The sequence below is a fragment of the Ictidomys tridecemlineatus genome, chromosome 13 (genome assembly GCF_052094955.1).
Source record: "Ictidomys tridecemlineatus isolate mIctTri1 chromosome 13, mIctTri1.hap1, whole genome shotgun sequence".
In the NCBI taxonomy this organism is placed as follows: Eukaryota; Metazoa; Chordata; class Mammalia; order Rodentia; family Sciuridae; genus Ictidomys; species Ictidomys tridecemlineatus.
The window spans coordinates 10,114,300-10,130,519 of NC_135489.1; the positions used below are offsets into that span (position 1 = coordinate 10,114,300).

General features: G+C 34.0%; 1 protein-coding gene and 1 long non-coding RNA gene across 7 annotated transcripts in view; one reads left to right on the forward strand and one right to left on the reverse strand.

The window, feature by feature from the left end:
• The window catches only part of Cdh19 (cadherin 19), a 76,993-nt gene extending 71,264 nt beyond the window's left edge, over nucleotides 1–5,729 (forward strand). For all 3 annotated transcript variants that reach the window (XM_078029906.1, XM_078029905.1, XM_078029907.1), the window contains 3 exons: nucleotides 36–153; nucleotides 2,231–2,482; nucleotides 4,348–5,729. In XM_078029906.1, coding sequence (XP_077886032.1) covers nucleotides 36–153; nucleotides 2,231–2,482; nucleotides 4,348–4,838 — 861 coding nt within the window. In that variant the 3' untranslated portion in view covers nucleotides 4,839–5,729. The remainder of the gene's footprint in view (nucleotides 1–35; nucleotides 154–2,230; nucleotides 2,483–4,347) is intronic.
• Nucleotides 68–13,853, reverse strand: LOC144369757 (uncharacterized). Of its 4 annotated transcripts, none has more exons than XR_013429491.1 (5): nucleotides 13,740–13,834; nucleotides 9,067–9,089; nucleotides 6,502–6,602; nucleotides 5,107–5,162; nucleotides 68–4,967 (listed from the first exon to the last, which is right to left on the reverse strand). It is a non-coding gene; the product is annotated as an uncharacterized LOC144369757 (long non-coding RNA). The 4 variants fall into 4 exon arrangements; XR_013429488.1 differs by having other exon boundaries at nucleotides 9,067–9,154; XR_013429489.1 differs by having other exon boundaries at nucleotides 9,067–9,150; nucleotides 13,738–13,834.
• Between the last annotated feature and the right edge of the window lie 2,367 nt (nucleotides 13,854–16,220).

Here is a 16,220-nt window from a genome sequence, read left to right on the forward strand (position 1 = left end):
AGCAAGGATAAAAGTCTATCCCTGTCTTTTCATAGGTGATTCAAACCATCAGCGCAGTAGACAGAGATGAATCCATAGAAGACCACCACTTTTATTTCACTCTCTCTGCAGAAGACACAAACAACTCAAGTTTCACAATCAGAGATAATCAAGGTAACACCATTCAGTCATAATGATTTTTGACTCATGTTTCATAAATCACTTTTTTATTTTAATGGAACTTGAGGCATTGTTTTTTCACACTGTTTTTAATATCATAATGTCAAGAAATAAAGCAAAAGAGTAATAATAAAAAAGTAAAAAAAAAAACAAACTCAGAGTCAACTTCTGAAAATACTGGCCACACTTCCTTCTCACTGAATTTTTTCAAATTAGAGGTGGGTTTTTAAAGTCACAGTGGCTGTAAGCCCTTTTCTGTCTGACCCGGCAAACTTCATTGCAGTCCTGGATTCTCGATTCCTTCGTTATCTTTTTCTTTTTACATTTCTTTTTTTAGTTATAGTTGGACACAATACTTTTATTTCACTTATTTATTTTTAATGTGGTGCTGAGGATCAAAACCAGGGCCTCACATGTGCTAGGCAAGTGTTCTACCACTGAGCCACAACCCTAGCCGTTCATGTCTATCTTAATCTTCAGTATTTGTCTGAAGAGAAAATACCCTTAGTGTACTGTGAGGTGAGGTTTTTTTGATTCACAAATGTTTAAAGTCATCAATAAGGAGTTATAAATATATGAAAGTCGTTTATTTTTTTTCTTTTCCCTCTAAACAAAATTATTTTATAAATCAAAGGATAAAATATTCTGGAAGGATTTGGGGTAGAAAAAGAATTTCTCTTCCTTTTGTGTAGAAGTGGATTAATTATAGAAGGCCATTCTGCTCCTTTTAAATTTGTTTTAGGAAGAGATATTTGGCCATAATATAGATTTCTATTTAAACCTTTCTTTTTACCTCAAATATATAAGCCACTCAAATATCTATGACCAGATACCTGAGCCGTTTCTCCCCACCACTGGGTCCAGTCTCCAATTCAGAGGTGCCTTTGGTGGGAGAGGGCACAGACACATGTCTCTATTTTATTTGTATCAAATTCTTAGTGAAAGTAGTTCAAATATATTTAGAAAAAAATCCCACAAGTATCAAATATAATATGTCTTATATATCTTTATAATAATTCAAAATATATTACTGAGGCAAAATAAATATAGCAAAACCTAAAGAACACAAGTTTGGTTTAATGTTTGTAGTCCCAAGTAAGGTAATAAAACACATTGAATTGAAAAGATGAGAACCGTTTCTCACCACTTAAATCTGCCTCGTACATAAATTTCATGGGTTTTATGGACTTCAAGAGCATTATCTTTTTAGCATTGAAAAGATGATTTGGAAAAAGTTTTAACTACATATGCATTTCAAGAAGATTTCATTTATTTGCACTTTACTATCATCATCTTATAAAGCAGACTGATGGATTCAGAACATACTTAGGTATGGCAAAACTATTCTGAATAAAAAAAAAAATACAGAGGAAATATAGATCTAAGACCCAAAGAATCACATTGACAAACATCATTCAGAATATCTTGGGACTTGGGGAAAAACAATTTTACATTTTGAGTATGTGTTGGGCATTTTCATTAATATTTTGAGTGGCTTCTCTATATGAAAATTGTTTGAAGATTCTCTGAATTTTAAAAATAAAATGAGTGAAGTCAAAATGAGATATCCTACTATTATCTTTCCCTAAAAGTAAAATCAGTTTCTTTTTCTAATTAGAAAACCTACTATTTGAGATCACATGCTTTAATAGTTATATAATAGAAAATCTACGTATTTCTAGGATGTATGAAAATAATGGGCTCTAGATGTTAGAAAAAGCAGTGTTAGTGCAGTTGATCCAAATAAAACTGGTAGCATCTGCATAAAATTAATGCTAGTAACCCCTATAAATGCTCATATGTGGCTATAGAAATGTTTGCTCTGCTCTGCTTTTATTTTCTATATTTCTCAAAAACGTTTTGGAACTGATTTAAATAATTCATCTCATTTTCACAATTAGGTAATGTCAAAGCATTAATTAATTTTCAGGGAACCTTCAAGTTGTCTTTTAATCAAAAATTTTCTCTTTTATTTGAACTTATTTAATCATATCTCTATAGTAGTGGCTCTAATACACAAGATGGATTGACTTATTTTATGTTGTTGATAAATTTTGGTATCTTGTTTTAGATAACACAGCTACAATTTTGACTAATAGAAGTGGGTTTAGCCTTCAAGAAGAGCCCAACTTCTTCATAACCATTTTAATTGCGGACAACGGGATCCCATCACTTACAAGTACAAACACACTTACCATACATGTCTGTGACTGTGATGACAGTGGGAATACACAGACCTGCAGTGATAAGAAACTCGTGCTTTTCTTGGGACTCAGGGTGGAAGTAATAATTGCTATTCTGATCTTCATTATGGTAATATGTGGTAAGTAGTGCTGAACTGAACATATCTTCACTTATTAAAGTAACATGATAAATACATAATTATGTTACAGCAGTATGGTTTAATTGCTATTCTAAATGTATTATAATTTTAAAACCAAATAGAGTAATTGAAAAATAGAGTGGGCAAATCCACATTTCAAACCGAAGATCACTGACCACTTCAATTTTAAGAGTATGTGTATGTATGCCAGTTAATAAATGTTTTGACATATACATTGCATAAATATAAGATATAAAAATACCTAAGAACAATTGGGCACTTCTGTTGTCCAGAACATAGTCCTCGTGCTCTGCATGTGTTACAAAATTTTATCTTCATAGTAACCTTATGAAGTAACAGTGGTTATGGCCACCTTCCCTGTCCTCCCTGCTTCCCCAACCCTTTTAGAGGATTTTTGCATCTATGTTCATCAGTGATGTTGGTCTGTAGTTTTCTTTTCTTGCAGTATATTTGTCTGGTTTCAGTATCAAAAAGTGTTATTAGCCTCATAAAATGAATCTGGAAGTATTCCCTCTCCTAATTTTTTAGAAGATTTTGAGATGTACTGGAATTACTTCTTCAGTTGTTCAGTAGAATTCAGCATTGAAACCATGAGGTCCTAGACTTTAATATAGATTTTGATTATTGATTCAATATGCTTACTACTTATCGTTCTGTCCTGATTTCCAGTTTCTCCTTGGCACAGTGTTGGTAGCTATATATTTTTAGGAATTTATCTATTAATTCCAATTACTTGGTCTGTGATAGTTTACAGTATGTTTTATTATCCTTTATTTTCTGATATCAGTTATGATGCCTCATCTTTAATTTCTAATTTTACTAACCTGAGACTCCTCACTATTTTCTTTTTGTATAAAATAGTACCAATATATTTATCTTTGTGAAAATTCTAACATCCCTTGATATGTGTTTCAAATCCTATCTCTGATGTGCTGAAAAGATATGTAAATCCAAGGATGTAGAAAGGTTGGTTAGCTTAGATGTGCACACACACACACACACACACACACACACACATACTCACACACAAGCATGCACCTGCATATGCACACACAGTTTTTCTTCTAATTAAAAAGTGTTCTGAAATTGTTCTGTTTCTACATTTTGCTAAAACTATTTTGTGTAATAAATATTGATCTGCACAAACTAGTGTTATGATTCAAATGCAAGATAGTTTGGAGTTTCTGAAATTAATGTGGTATCATGGGGCCCAGGCTCTGAAACAACTTTCTTAATTTGAAGATGACCTTTCTGTCTCCCAGCTGGGTCTTTCTGGGGATGTGATTTAAATGCTTTTAGGCTTCACTTTTCTCATCTTAAAGGGATATAACATATATGTGAATTTAATAAGAATTAAATCAATCAATAAATATAAATTTTTACAAGAAACTGACATATATTTTGTGGTCAATAAATACCAACTTAGAAAATAATCATGTCACAGAATGTCCCCTTAATGTGGAATATCAAACTGTCCTGTTCTGAACTTACTTTAACCGGACTCATTGGTCACTAAGTTTGCCAAGTGTCTTCAGATTGGAAAAAATGCTCCATTAATCTACTTGGTTCCATTTTAATATTTGAGAAAAGTCAAATTTGAATTCTAAATTGTTCAGAGAAAACAGTTCATTGTATTTTCACAGTGTTTTCCCTCTAAGTCATCAGCCAGAATGTTTGTTATCTTCTTCCTTATGTCATTTTGCAAGTCCAGTTTTAAATTACTTTCTGTCACGTTATCTTCAAAATCAAGGTTGTGTCTGGAGCTTGTAACAAGCTCAGGATTGTGGAGTTCATTATGCTCTGTGTGTGCGCTCATTCACATTCTGATACATTTTCTTCATCAGGGTTTATATTTTTGATGTTGGCTCTAAGACAACAAAGAAAGCAGATCCTCTTTCCTGAGAAAGGGGACCTCTTCGGAGAGAACATCTTCTGCTACGATGATGAAGGAGGCGGAGAAGAAGACACAGAGGCCTTCGACATCGCCGAGCTCAGAAGCACCGCGGTGATGCGGGAACGCAGGGCTCGCAAGACCACCTCCGCGGAGATCCGGAGCCTCTACCGGCAGTCCCTGCAGGTGGGCCCCGACAGCGCCCTCTTCAGGAAATTCATCCTGGAGAAGCTGGACGAGGCGGACTCGGACCCGTGCGCCCCACCCTTTGACTCCCTTCAGACCTACGCCTTCGAGGGCCTGGGGTCCTTGGCCGGCTCCCTGAGCTCCTTAGGGTCAACCGACACCGACCAGGATGAAAATTTTGATTACCTTAATGAGCTGGGACCTCGATTTAAAAGATTAGCATGTATGTTTGGTTCTGCAGTGCACTCCAACAATTAGGACTTTTTACCATAAAAAAAATCCCCAAAGTGCTAATGCCCATTTGAGCAAAATGCGTTGTGTGGTCTGGCTTTCTGCAGCCTGGTGAGCCTGCGTTTGTAGTTTTCCGATGTCCTGGGAGTACATTGCCTTAAAGAAAAATGTTGGAAGAGATGCACATAAATAGACCTCAGATGCTAGTGCAAGCCAGTGCCACCTCATGACTGCAATGTTCCTCATAAGATCCATTCTATCCAGGGCAAATTCTCAAAGTGTTTAATTGTCTTACCTAAGAAAGAGAATCAGGCCCTCCAATGTTGTCTCATTCATTCAATTATTATATTCCTGCAAATTAAGAATAAAGCATCGATGAGAGAGGTTCCTGATGATATAGAGAGATAAAACTTATCATCTGGAGAATCTGATGGTTACATAGACATGTAAAAACATTTATGTTACATTAATAGGCGAGACTGTGAAAGATTCTATGAATCATTTGGGTTTGATATTTTAAAATTCTTGTCAAGAAGGCTCTTTAAACCTCATTTAAAATTTGTACATATATTTGATATAGATGAATTACTCAGATTTATATATTATAAGTTTGTGCTGTTTTTATATTATAGTTTGACATTAAAGAGATGCAGGAAAATATACTTTGAAATTTTTCATAGATTATTTTCATATTGCAACCGAATATATACTTTTATCATGCCAAAATACAATGGTGAAAAGCATGTCAACATTTACTTATCATTAAATTTAAACTTTATAAAACTGGTATAAAGTATGAAAAAAATTAAATAAATTTTTATTTCTACTAAAAATGAGAAATAAGTGAAAGGATTCATTTTGATGCAAATTTGAACTTCTTTTTATTCTAAATATTATAATAAACTACACAGACTCATACCACTCGTATTATAAAGTGTGATATGATTCTCAGCATTTCCTTTTCTATTAACAGCTTGCAATATAACTGATGTTCAGTGCCATTTTTTTAAAATAGAAAATGAGGTGCAATAGTTACTTTTATTGTGATATTTTAAAGGAAATAAATGCTAAGCCATTGGCATAAAACTTTAGGGTAATATTATACTATAAGACAACACAACACTTTAATTTCCATCAACTTGTAAATAATGGCCTTTATGATATCCAAATCAAGATGGACTTCAAAAATTATAGTTTGAAATTAAATTAAATATGGTGCTCTTCAAAATGCTTCATATGACCTTTTTTTATTAATAGCATGTAAGACTGATCTGAACCAAATTGGCAATAGATTCTTAAATCAAAATCAAATATTTCAAGTCATTTTGAGTTTTGGTAGGGTAGTGGAATGTTTATGTATTTTCCCTCTAGACTTTGAAACTTGAATATCCATATTATATAATTAAAAAAAATATTTTTATCATAAGGATCTAGGAATCATTAAGTTGGTGACACCAATATCATTACTTTACAAAAAGATGAGAAAATCAGATAAGAAAAATAACAATTTAAGAAGCTAGTATAATTGAATTTGAAGATAGAAGATGCAGTAAATTCAAATGCATTAGCATCATTATGAACTAAGGAAAACATAAAAAATGCTGAACACAAATATTTTTAAAAGCTAAAACTTGTAAGTAGAATAGCAATGTATCAATTGATAGAAAGCTTGTACTTCTATCATACTGACATAGAAATCAGAAGTGTACTTAGGGCAATGATGGTGATTGGCTCCAAGAGGGCTTGCTCATCATGTTCACAAAGCAGAGTGATGTCATCTTGGCTGCAGAACTGGAAAGTGTGATAAACAATGGATGAATCAATCCATGGAAAACAGGTTGGAAAAACAGAAATGGGATCTGTGGGTATCACAGTTGGTTCTGCCCTGGATGAAAGGCTGGTGTGTTTGGAATAACAACTTATAAAAAGGATGCAATATCTACAAGAATAGATATGCTATTTGTGTTCAGTAACACTAAGCAGATGTCTTAAAGCAGGTTCTGGATTAGTTGATGTTAGGATTGTCAACTACAGGATTCACTGAAAAGAGCATCTGCACCTGGTCCAAAATTGTCACTTTTAATCATATCGAATAAGGCTATCCAATTCTAGTAGAGAAGTTACAAATTCCTAGAAATTATATTCATAGTATTTCAGTAACTTTTGTCTTTCATCTGGTCATTTGATATTGCACACATATTGCTGTTTCTTAAGCTTAAATCATGACCTATTTTTCGTAAATTTTAATAAAGTCTAAATTAATGTAGATGCTTGTAGATATTTCCCACAGTACTGAAATAGCCCCCAGGAGGAAAATGCAGTTTTATAGGTAAGCTTTAAAGTACTGATAATTAAAATAAGAAAACACTTAAAGTTTATTGTAGGAATCAGAAAATATAGTTTATGCATTGCATCTACTTGAGCCTCCCAGAAGTAAGTTTGAATTTGGTCCCTTTTATTTCAATAATCATTTGAACTTTGTCAAACTGCCTGATTTTTCTGGACCTCAGTTTGCAAGCTAAAAAATAAAAAATAAAGTCTTGTCTGGCTCTTTAACATGAGGGGGAATAAACAGAATAAACAATAAAATATGTAAAACAAACCCCCAAATCAGTGCTTGACAAAACTTGCACACTCCATAAATAATAGGGAGTCATTATCGTGGCTAATATGCTCTGCCAGAATGGGAACCCCTTTATTTCCTAGTATGTGGTGATCTAGTATGTGCCTTCACTGCACACTCAAAATATAAATCAACTTTTGACCTGACCTATGTATCACATATTATCTTCTTTTATCTGCTTATGAGGTCTGTTCTCTTTCCTCTTCCCAACTCGTAATTTACTCTTTCAATCTCTTGTTCTGTGCTTGAAACAATCTTCTCCCAAACACTTGTATTTTTCATTCTCACACTATGTTCAGTGATCAGATGTGACTTCCTCAGAAAGATTTATTGAACACTGTTCAACCTTGTGACACTTGCTTTAGCTTTTTAAAAATCAAATCACATATAATATAACATAGTATAGTAAAATAAGTATAATATAATATATGATTTATTATCTCTCTCCTTATTAAAAAGTAAACTGTATGTGGAAAGGAATCAGTCTTGTTCCTTTCTTTTGTCTAAAAAGGTCTCCGGCACATAGTAAATAAGCAATAAATATTTCTTGACTGAATATAGTAATGAATCCCAATCTATTTTATTTAGTCATGTATAGAAACTCTATTGATTTTCACTGCATATTAATGTGGAATAGTGATATAGAATTACTTAATACATGAGTATATTTCAAGATAGTTATCAAGTACAGCAATTGTTTTTCAAAATCTGCCTAAGAATTTAGGAATTTGACATTTCAGCTCCTTTGGATTCATTAATAAAATACCTGGTGGGGGTAAAGTTGATGGAGTTTTCCTATTCTGTCAAAACAAGTTCTTTTTTAATCACTGTAGCAAGCTTCATGTGAATAAGTTTCAATGAAGTGTGAGTACCATGAAAAAGTGTGCCTCTGGTTAAAACTCTGTTTCATACTGTGGAGTACAGTTTGGTAATAAGTGCACGAGGCTAATGAAAACCCACAAAGTAGCTTCAGGTTCTCCTGTCTGCTGTGAAATGGTATTCGATATCAAAGAGTTGAAAGACAAGGACGCTAATGAGATAAATGGAGAAAAGAACTCTGTGACCTTTTATATATTCAGATATGTCTGTATCTGTCTTTCAATCCACCAATGAGAACTGTGATATTCTGGAAAAGGAGCTACTGACATCTCAATCACAAGGTAGTACTTTGAAACTAGAATGTTTTGCTGCCTTTTGAACCCAGAGAGCTCTAAGGAAGGCTGACTGATTCTGAGTTGGTAGGGAAGGGGACAATGATAGCTGGGGACAATGCAAGTCCCAGTCTTCAACCAGGCAAAGCTGCGTAAGTTTCCCGCAGATTAAATGATTGCTTCTGTAGAAAGGTTGCACAGATGGCAGATGCTTGGAGGAAGCTTAAACCAGTCATCCAAAGAGCATGCCACACAGCTGAAGGAACAACAGAAACCTCAAGTTTTTGAGATGTGTCTCTGACTACCCAATGCATGCATGTACCCTAGCATAGAGGGTCAGGACCCAGCTGCCTGTCATCACGGAGGACACTGGCTGTGAAGTTATGATTGCTCCAGCATACTTATCATGCCCCTTATCTCTCTTTTCCCACCCCAATCCAGACCCAGAGAACCAGAAACAGTAGAAAGACATAGAACTCACCCTGGGTGTGAAGTTAAGGTCATCTGTTAAACGGAAAATAGATTGTTTATCTTAATATTTGAAAATTCCCAGAAGCTGTGGAAACTATCTGATATTTTGTCATGGTGGGCATAAAAAAAAAGAAAGAAAAAAGAAGAAAGAAAGAAAATGTTTAAGCGTCTAAAATTGAACTAAAAAAACAAATATTTTCATGATGATTCCCTAATAAATACTGGAGACATTAAGATGTCAAATCACTTTGTATTTCTAATACTTCCAATAATAATTAGAAACTCCATTTTCGAACATGAATAATAAGCAAAATAAATAAAATTAATGTACAATGTTTATAAAGTCTATTAAAGTGATTTACACAAATTTATTTCACACATTTCCTTGCATTTTTCTTTTAGTGTATAAAATATCAGATGTACTATTGAATTCCATAGTTTATGAAGTTCATTTTTAATTATTTTCAACTTGCTAACTTTTCCTCCCTGTGTAACCTAAAGGCAACATATTTAAACCTTTTCTCTTAGCTACAAATAAGGCTGGACATGGTAACTACAATGCTTTCATAATTATGGAGAGGCAGAATTCAACACAACATTTTATCTACTAAAGGAAATAGAATGATGTATATTACCATTTATAATTATATTAAAATTTAATGATCTTTTTAACATTTATTTGTAGCTGACACATTATAACAATACATAAAAGTAGAATGTTGTGATATATTCATGCCAGCCATAACACAGTTTGGTCAATTTAATTCCCCTATTCCTTTTCTTCCCCATGTATCTTCTCAATCCCTTCCTTATATTCCACTGTTATTCTCTCTATTTTCATGAGATTCCCCATTTCCTTACCCTTTTATCTGTTGACGGGCACCTCAACTGTTGGTTGCACAGCTTGGCTATTGTAGAGTGTGCTGCTATCAACAGTCATATGCATGTATCACTATAGTATGCTGATTTTAGTACTTTGGGATAAATATCAAGGAGTGGGATACTGTAATTACATTCCTAGTCTTTTGAGGAATCTTTACACTGCTTTCCAATGTGGTCGTATTAATTTGTAGTCCCATGAACCATGTATGAGTGTACCTCCTCCTTCATCCTTACCAGCAATTATTGTCATTTGTATTCTCAATGGACGTCATTCTAATTGGAATGTGATAAAATCTCACTGTAGTTTTGATTTTCATTTCCCTGATTGCTAAGGATGTTGAACACTTTTTCAGATATTTATTGATCAATGGCATTTCTCCTTTTGAGAAATGTCTGTCTAATACTTTTGCCCATATACTGGTGGGGTTATGTTATTTGGGTGTTATTTTTTTTTTTTAGTTCTATATATATTCTGGATATTAATCTCCTGTCAAAAGAGTAGCTGGCAAAGACTTTCCCGCATTCTGTACACTCTGTTTTCCTTCTGCTTCTTAATTGTTTCCTTTGCTGTGCTGAAGAATTTAATTTGATGCCATCCCATTATTGATTTTTTGCTTTATTTCTTGAGTTTTAGGAGTCTTATGAAGGAAGTTGGTGCCTGCACCAATATGTTGGAGGGTTTAACCCTGTATTTTCTTCTAGAACTTGCAATGTTTTTGGTCTAATTCCTAGGTCTTTGATCCACACTGAGTTGATTCTTGCGAAGGGTGAGAGGTAAAAGTCTAGTTTCACTTTTCTACATGTGGATGTCCAGTTTTCCCAGCACCATTTGGAAAATCTGCTATCTCTTCTCCATATATACTTAATTTGAGATCAGATATTGTGATGTCAGCAGGATCTCTCATGGTGATATAATTGTGATTCCCACCAAAATATCAATGACATTCTACATGGAACTAAAAAAAAAATCCTAAAATTTATCACAGAAGAATAAAAAACAGGAAATATCAAAGCAATATGAGCATTTATTTCCATTAGTGTACCTTGTTTTTATGCTAGTAGAGTGAATAGTCTAGAAAATCCATTTTTAATTATTTTCTACTTGCTAACTTTTCTGTGTAAAGAAAATTATTTAAAACCTTTCTTTTTTTAATATGACTCCTGATTCTTTTAATACCTTTATTTTATTTATTTATTTTTATGTGGTGCTGAAGATTGAACCCAGGGACTTGCATGTGCTAGGTGAGCACTCTACAGCTGAGTCACAACACCAGCCCCAAAATCTTTCTTCTTGATACCTTTATCTGTACAGTCTGGATATAAAGAGTACATGAGTCATAAGACTACCGAAATTCATTGAAATCATAATATGTGAGGAATATAGCACCATGTCAAATATATAACAAATAGTTGACAGTTCGCCTGTTATTATTACTAAAACAATGATAATCATGACCTCCTTGACTTTGCCTTTATAAAGGCTTATAGACCTAACTCCTTATTCAAGTACTAGAAAAACAAAATGGATAAAAACAAAAAGGAAAATGAATTAATTTGGGACATTAATTAAGCTCACCATTCCTGCCTCTTCACCTTGACCCTCCTAGAGTAATTCTGTATCATTATCAAAGGAAGAAATCGATGGCTTAATCAGACATTATATATGAAGTGTTCTGGTGGAAAAATTCTTCTTTATGGCATTTATTTGGGGAGGGGGAAAACTGTGAAGTTAACTGGCAATTGGCTTTTTGTGGTCACTTTTTCTAAGAATAGATATTCTAAATGAAAAATCTGCCAAAGAATGGAGTTGGTCTTGCCCACTTGGCAACTAATTACTTCTACATGGAAGAAAAGGAAAAAAAAGAAACATGAATGGATCCAACAGAAAGTATTGCAAACATGTTAATATCTAACATGTGATCTTCATAATTCTAACTTTGTAATAAGAAATAAAAAAATAGATTATTAAGGAAGTTATTATCATCTTTAGCAGGATATAATTCAAAGTTAGAAACTGAACTTCCATTTACTTTCCTCGCTCTTAAAAAATAGGAAAAAAAACAACTTAAGGACACATTGCCATATGTTCTCTAACTAACATACCCTTATCACCTCTTCCTCTCATATCTGAGTCAGTCCTGAGTCTTAAGCAAGTTCCAGGCAATTTTCCAGCTTGTAGGACTCCACAATTTTCAGAACTCCATTCTCATCCCAGATGACCCCTTAGTTATTCTGGAAGATTTCTCTGCAGAGCTAATTATCTATTTTTAACTCTCTTTAAAACCCATTTCTACCCTTGAAATACTCATATGATATGTAGAGCATTTCACCAAATTATTTGAATATGTTTAAGCTTTATTAATTATGGAATTAAAATTAGGGGTCGACACAGTAGACAATATATCTATCCACAATAACTTACAGGTATAACTTGCTGTTAAAATAATGTGTCCAAATAATTTTTTGTAATAGCAAAACTCTCTTCCTCTTTGTAATATATAATGCATACACATTTTACTTTATTGTTTTACATTCTGACCAGAAAAAAAAAATTGTATCAAGGGACATAGTTGGAAAATATATTCACTGTAAAAATTCTCAAAAATTCTCAAGCTTGTGTTCATTCATTGAACACTAAGTAAATAATCAACATAAAACACGTTATCCAGGTAGCGTCTACTATACAAGTAGCTCCACTGTGCCTCTCCACGTTGACTGCTAGGTGATAAATGCTCCAGAGAACCTTAACAAGATGGATAACCTGCATCCTAGCTGATAAATGATGAGGCACACTTGGAGGTGCAGGGAGAGGATGCAGCCAGGGTGAAATGTCGTTGCAGACAGGCTTCCCTCAGGCTTCACAAAGGTGTCTCTGATTCTTACTGGTCCTTACCGACTTATGCTATTGCATCAAAAGGGAAATTATGTAAAAATAAAATCATTTGTATTCTCCACCGTCCCTGCCCCGCTCCTTTTATTTCCCCCTGAATACATCAGGCAAAACTGGCCTATTGATCTGTCACTCTTTTTAAGCAGTTACAATTCTGAGTTCTGTTCTAAGTGTTTTAATATGTCATCTCATATAACAAGGAAAATATGGTTATCACCCACAGGGTACTAACAAGGAAACTTGTATTCAAACAGACTGACAAGGCGGTCAGGTCAGGTTACACACCTAACAGGTGGCACAGTTGAAATGCAAACTCAGACAAGTAAGATCTGACTCCAGGCCTTTAGCCATCCCAATGCACTGGCTCTCCATTTCACATGAGCTCCCTAGGAACCAAGGGACTTTATACTTAGTGGCCAATGATTTTTTTTATTACTTTATATGTTATCACTGCTTAGATATCATATATACACAGCAATGATTCCAGTAACTTTTTCAAATCACATCTTCTCATTTTTACATTATCTCTGCAGCAGTTCAATTTCTATCACTAATATTGAGTGCCAAACATTTTCTTTTTCATTAGTATTATGTATCATTCACATTGCTGCTAATTACCCACAGAAAATGACATACTCAGAACCTCTGTAGGTACAGAAAAAAATTCTCATTACTCAATGATATTTTTTGTTAGATAACCTATATAGAATGCATTAGCATACATGCCCAATATATTAATTCACTGAAAATGTCTTTTTCTTTTCTATGATAATTATCTCTCCACAAAGCATACAAGGAAATATTTTCATCTAATTTTTGTGTTTTCTTGAGCCACAGACAAACTATTAGATAAGAACAAGTAGAGAAAAGCTCCATTAAATTTATGTTGGAGAATTCAAACAAACTCACACCCCTTTGTGCTCCTTCACCATGGACTCCTGCTTCTTCTGTTACCTTAGTTCTGTTTGGGCTTCTGTTGCATTATTTGCACTTACACTAGCTGTGTTTAATTGTTTTCTTTTTTTCCACAATTTAAACCTCAACTAGGTACAAGCATTAGCATTGACCTTTGAGATTCAGACACTCAGAACCGACCACAGAGCCTCAGAATTTGCAAATTCTTTTGTTGTTGTTAAATAACAAAAGTAAGATTCCACAAACAGACTTCATTCCCTGAGTTACTTCTGAACAGCAATCTCTGTCCAAACAACTAAAGCAAAATAAGAAGTTCAACATGTTTCTTTCATTTCCCTCTTCTGATATCAAGACTGCATGATTTCTAACACAGGAAGTAAAGCCCTTCTTGAGTGAAAGACAGAGTAGCTCACAACATAGATGACTCCAGACCTCCAGACAGGTCTGTTAATTCCTCTAGCACAATACCACTCAGGATAAAAGTAAATCAAAAAATGGAAAACATTCCACACTGTATGAAAATGGGTAACTGTGTGTTAGGAAAATGGATAGTGGTGATATGAAATTAATATGCTGAGAAACTTAACCATCCCCCAAATTAGAAGGGGTGGGTAGAATTATAACCTATTGGACTTAGACTGTTGATTTTTTTAAATTCATACTTTTGTGTAATTTTGACTAAAAATTTGCAAAAGGCAAATAAGAAATTTTGACTGGTTTGCAAAATCAATCGAAGAAAGTATTTTCTCAGTATGTCTTGCTAATAAAGCATCCTATTTGAAGTCTAAAGTAACCAGAGTCCTCACAGGATTAAGCTGGTTTTCTACTCTTGAAACATTATACACTATGCATGAGATTAGGTAAAGAATGTTTGTGTTCACATACACACACATGTACATTTCCTTTTCATACTTATGAGAACCATGTTTTTTTCTGTCATTAACTTTTAAATATTTACTTTTCAGTTTTATGTGGACATGCAATATCTTTATTTTTAATTTTAATTTGTTTTATATATATATATATATATATATATATAAACAGAACGAATTAAAATTCATAGTACACATACAGAGCACAATTTTTCATCTCTGGTTGTACACAAAGTAGAGTCACATCCTTCGTGTCTTGTGTCTTCATACATGTCTTCATTCATAGGGTAATGATGACCATCACATTCCACTGTCTTTTCTACGCCTATGCTCCCTCCTTTCCCCTCCCTCCCCTTTTCCCCTTTGCCCAATCTAGAGTTCATTTAATCCTCCCATTCCCCCACCCCCCACAGCATATTATGAATAAGCATCCTTAAATCAGAGAAAGCATTTGACATTTGTTTTGGGGGGATTGGCTTACTTCACTTATCATTATCTTCTCCAATTTCATTCATTACCTGCAAATGCCATGATTTTATTCTCTTTTAATACTGAGTAATATTTCATTGTGTATATATACAACATTTGCTTTATCTATTTATCTACTGAAGGGCATCTAGGTTGGTTCATAGTTTAGCTATTGTGAATTATGCTGCTATAAACATTGAAGTGGCTGTGTCCCTTGTAGTATGCTGTTTTTAAGTCTTTTGGGTATAGACCAAGGAGTGGGATAGCTGGGTCAAATTGTGGTTCTATTCAAAGTTTTCCAAGGATTTTCCATACAGCTTTCCATATTTGCAGTCCCACCAGTAATGTATGAGTGTGCCTTTTCCCCCACATCCTCACCAACACTTATTGTTGTTTGTATTCATAATAGCTGCCATTCTGACTGGAGTGAGATGAAATCTTAGAGTAGTTTGATTTCAACCCCTATCTCTCACCATGCACAAAACTCAACTCAAAGTGGATCAAGGACCTAGGAATTAAACCAGATACCAAGTTTATTAGAAGAAAATGTAGGCTTAAATCTCCATCATGTCAGATTAGGCCCCAACTTCCTTAACAAGATTCCTATAGCATAAGATTTAATATCAAGAATCAATAAATGGGATGGATTCAAACTAAAAAGCTTCTTCTCAGCAAAAGAAACAATCTGTGAGGTGAATAGAGAGTTTACTAATTGTAAATAAATTCTTATCACACACACGTCAGATATAGCACTAATCGATAGAATATATAAAGAACTCAAAAATCTTACCGCCATTAAAACAAATAACCCAATCAATAAATGGGCCAAGAAAGTGAATAGACACTTCTCAGAAAAAGATACACAATCAATCAACAAATAGATGAAAAAATGTTCAACATCTTCAGCAATTAGAGAACCATGTTTTTTCTAAATTGAGTAGGAGAATGTCTTAGTTCAAACTTCGTGACAAAAACAAACAAACAAACAAAAACATAAATCAGGTAGCTTTTCAACAGAAATTTATTTCTCATATTTTAGGGGCCAGGAACTCCAACATCAGGCACTGGTGATTCCTGTCTGGTGAAGGTCTGAATGCATCTGGCTCACATGAGGCAACTCCTGGCTGAGCTCTCAGT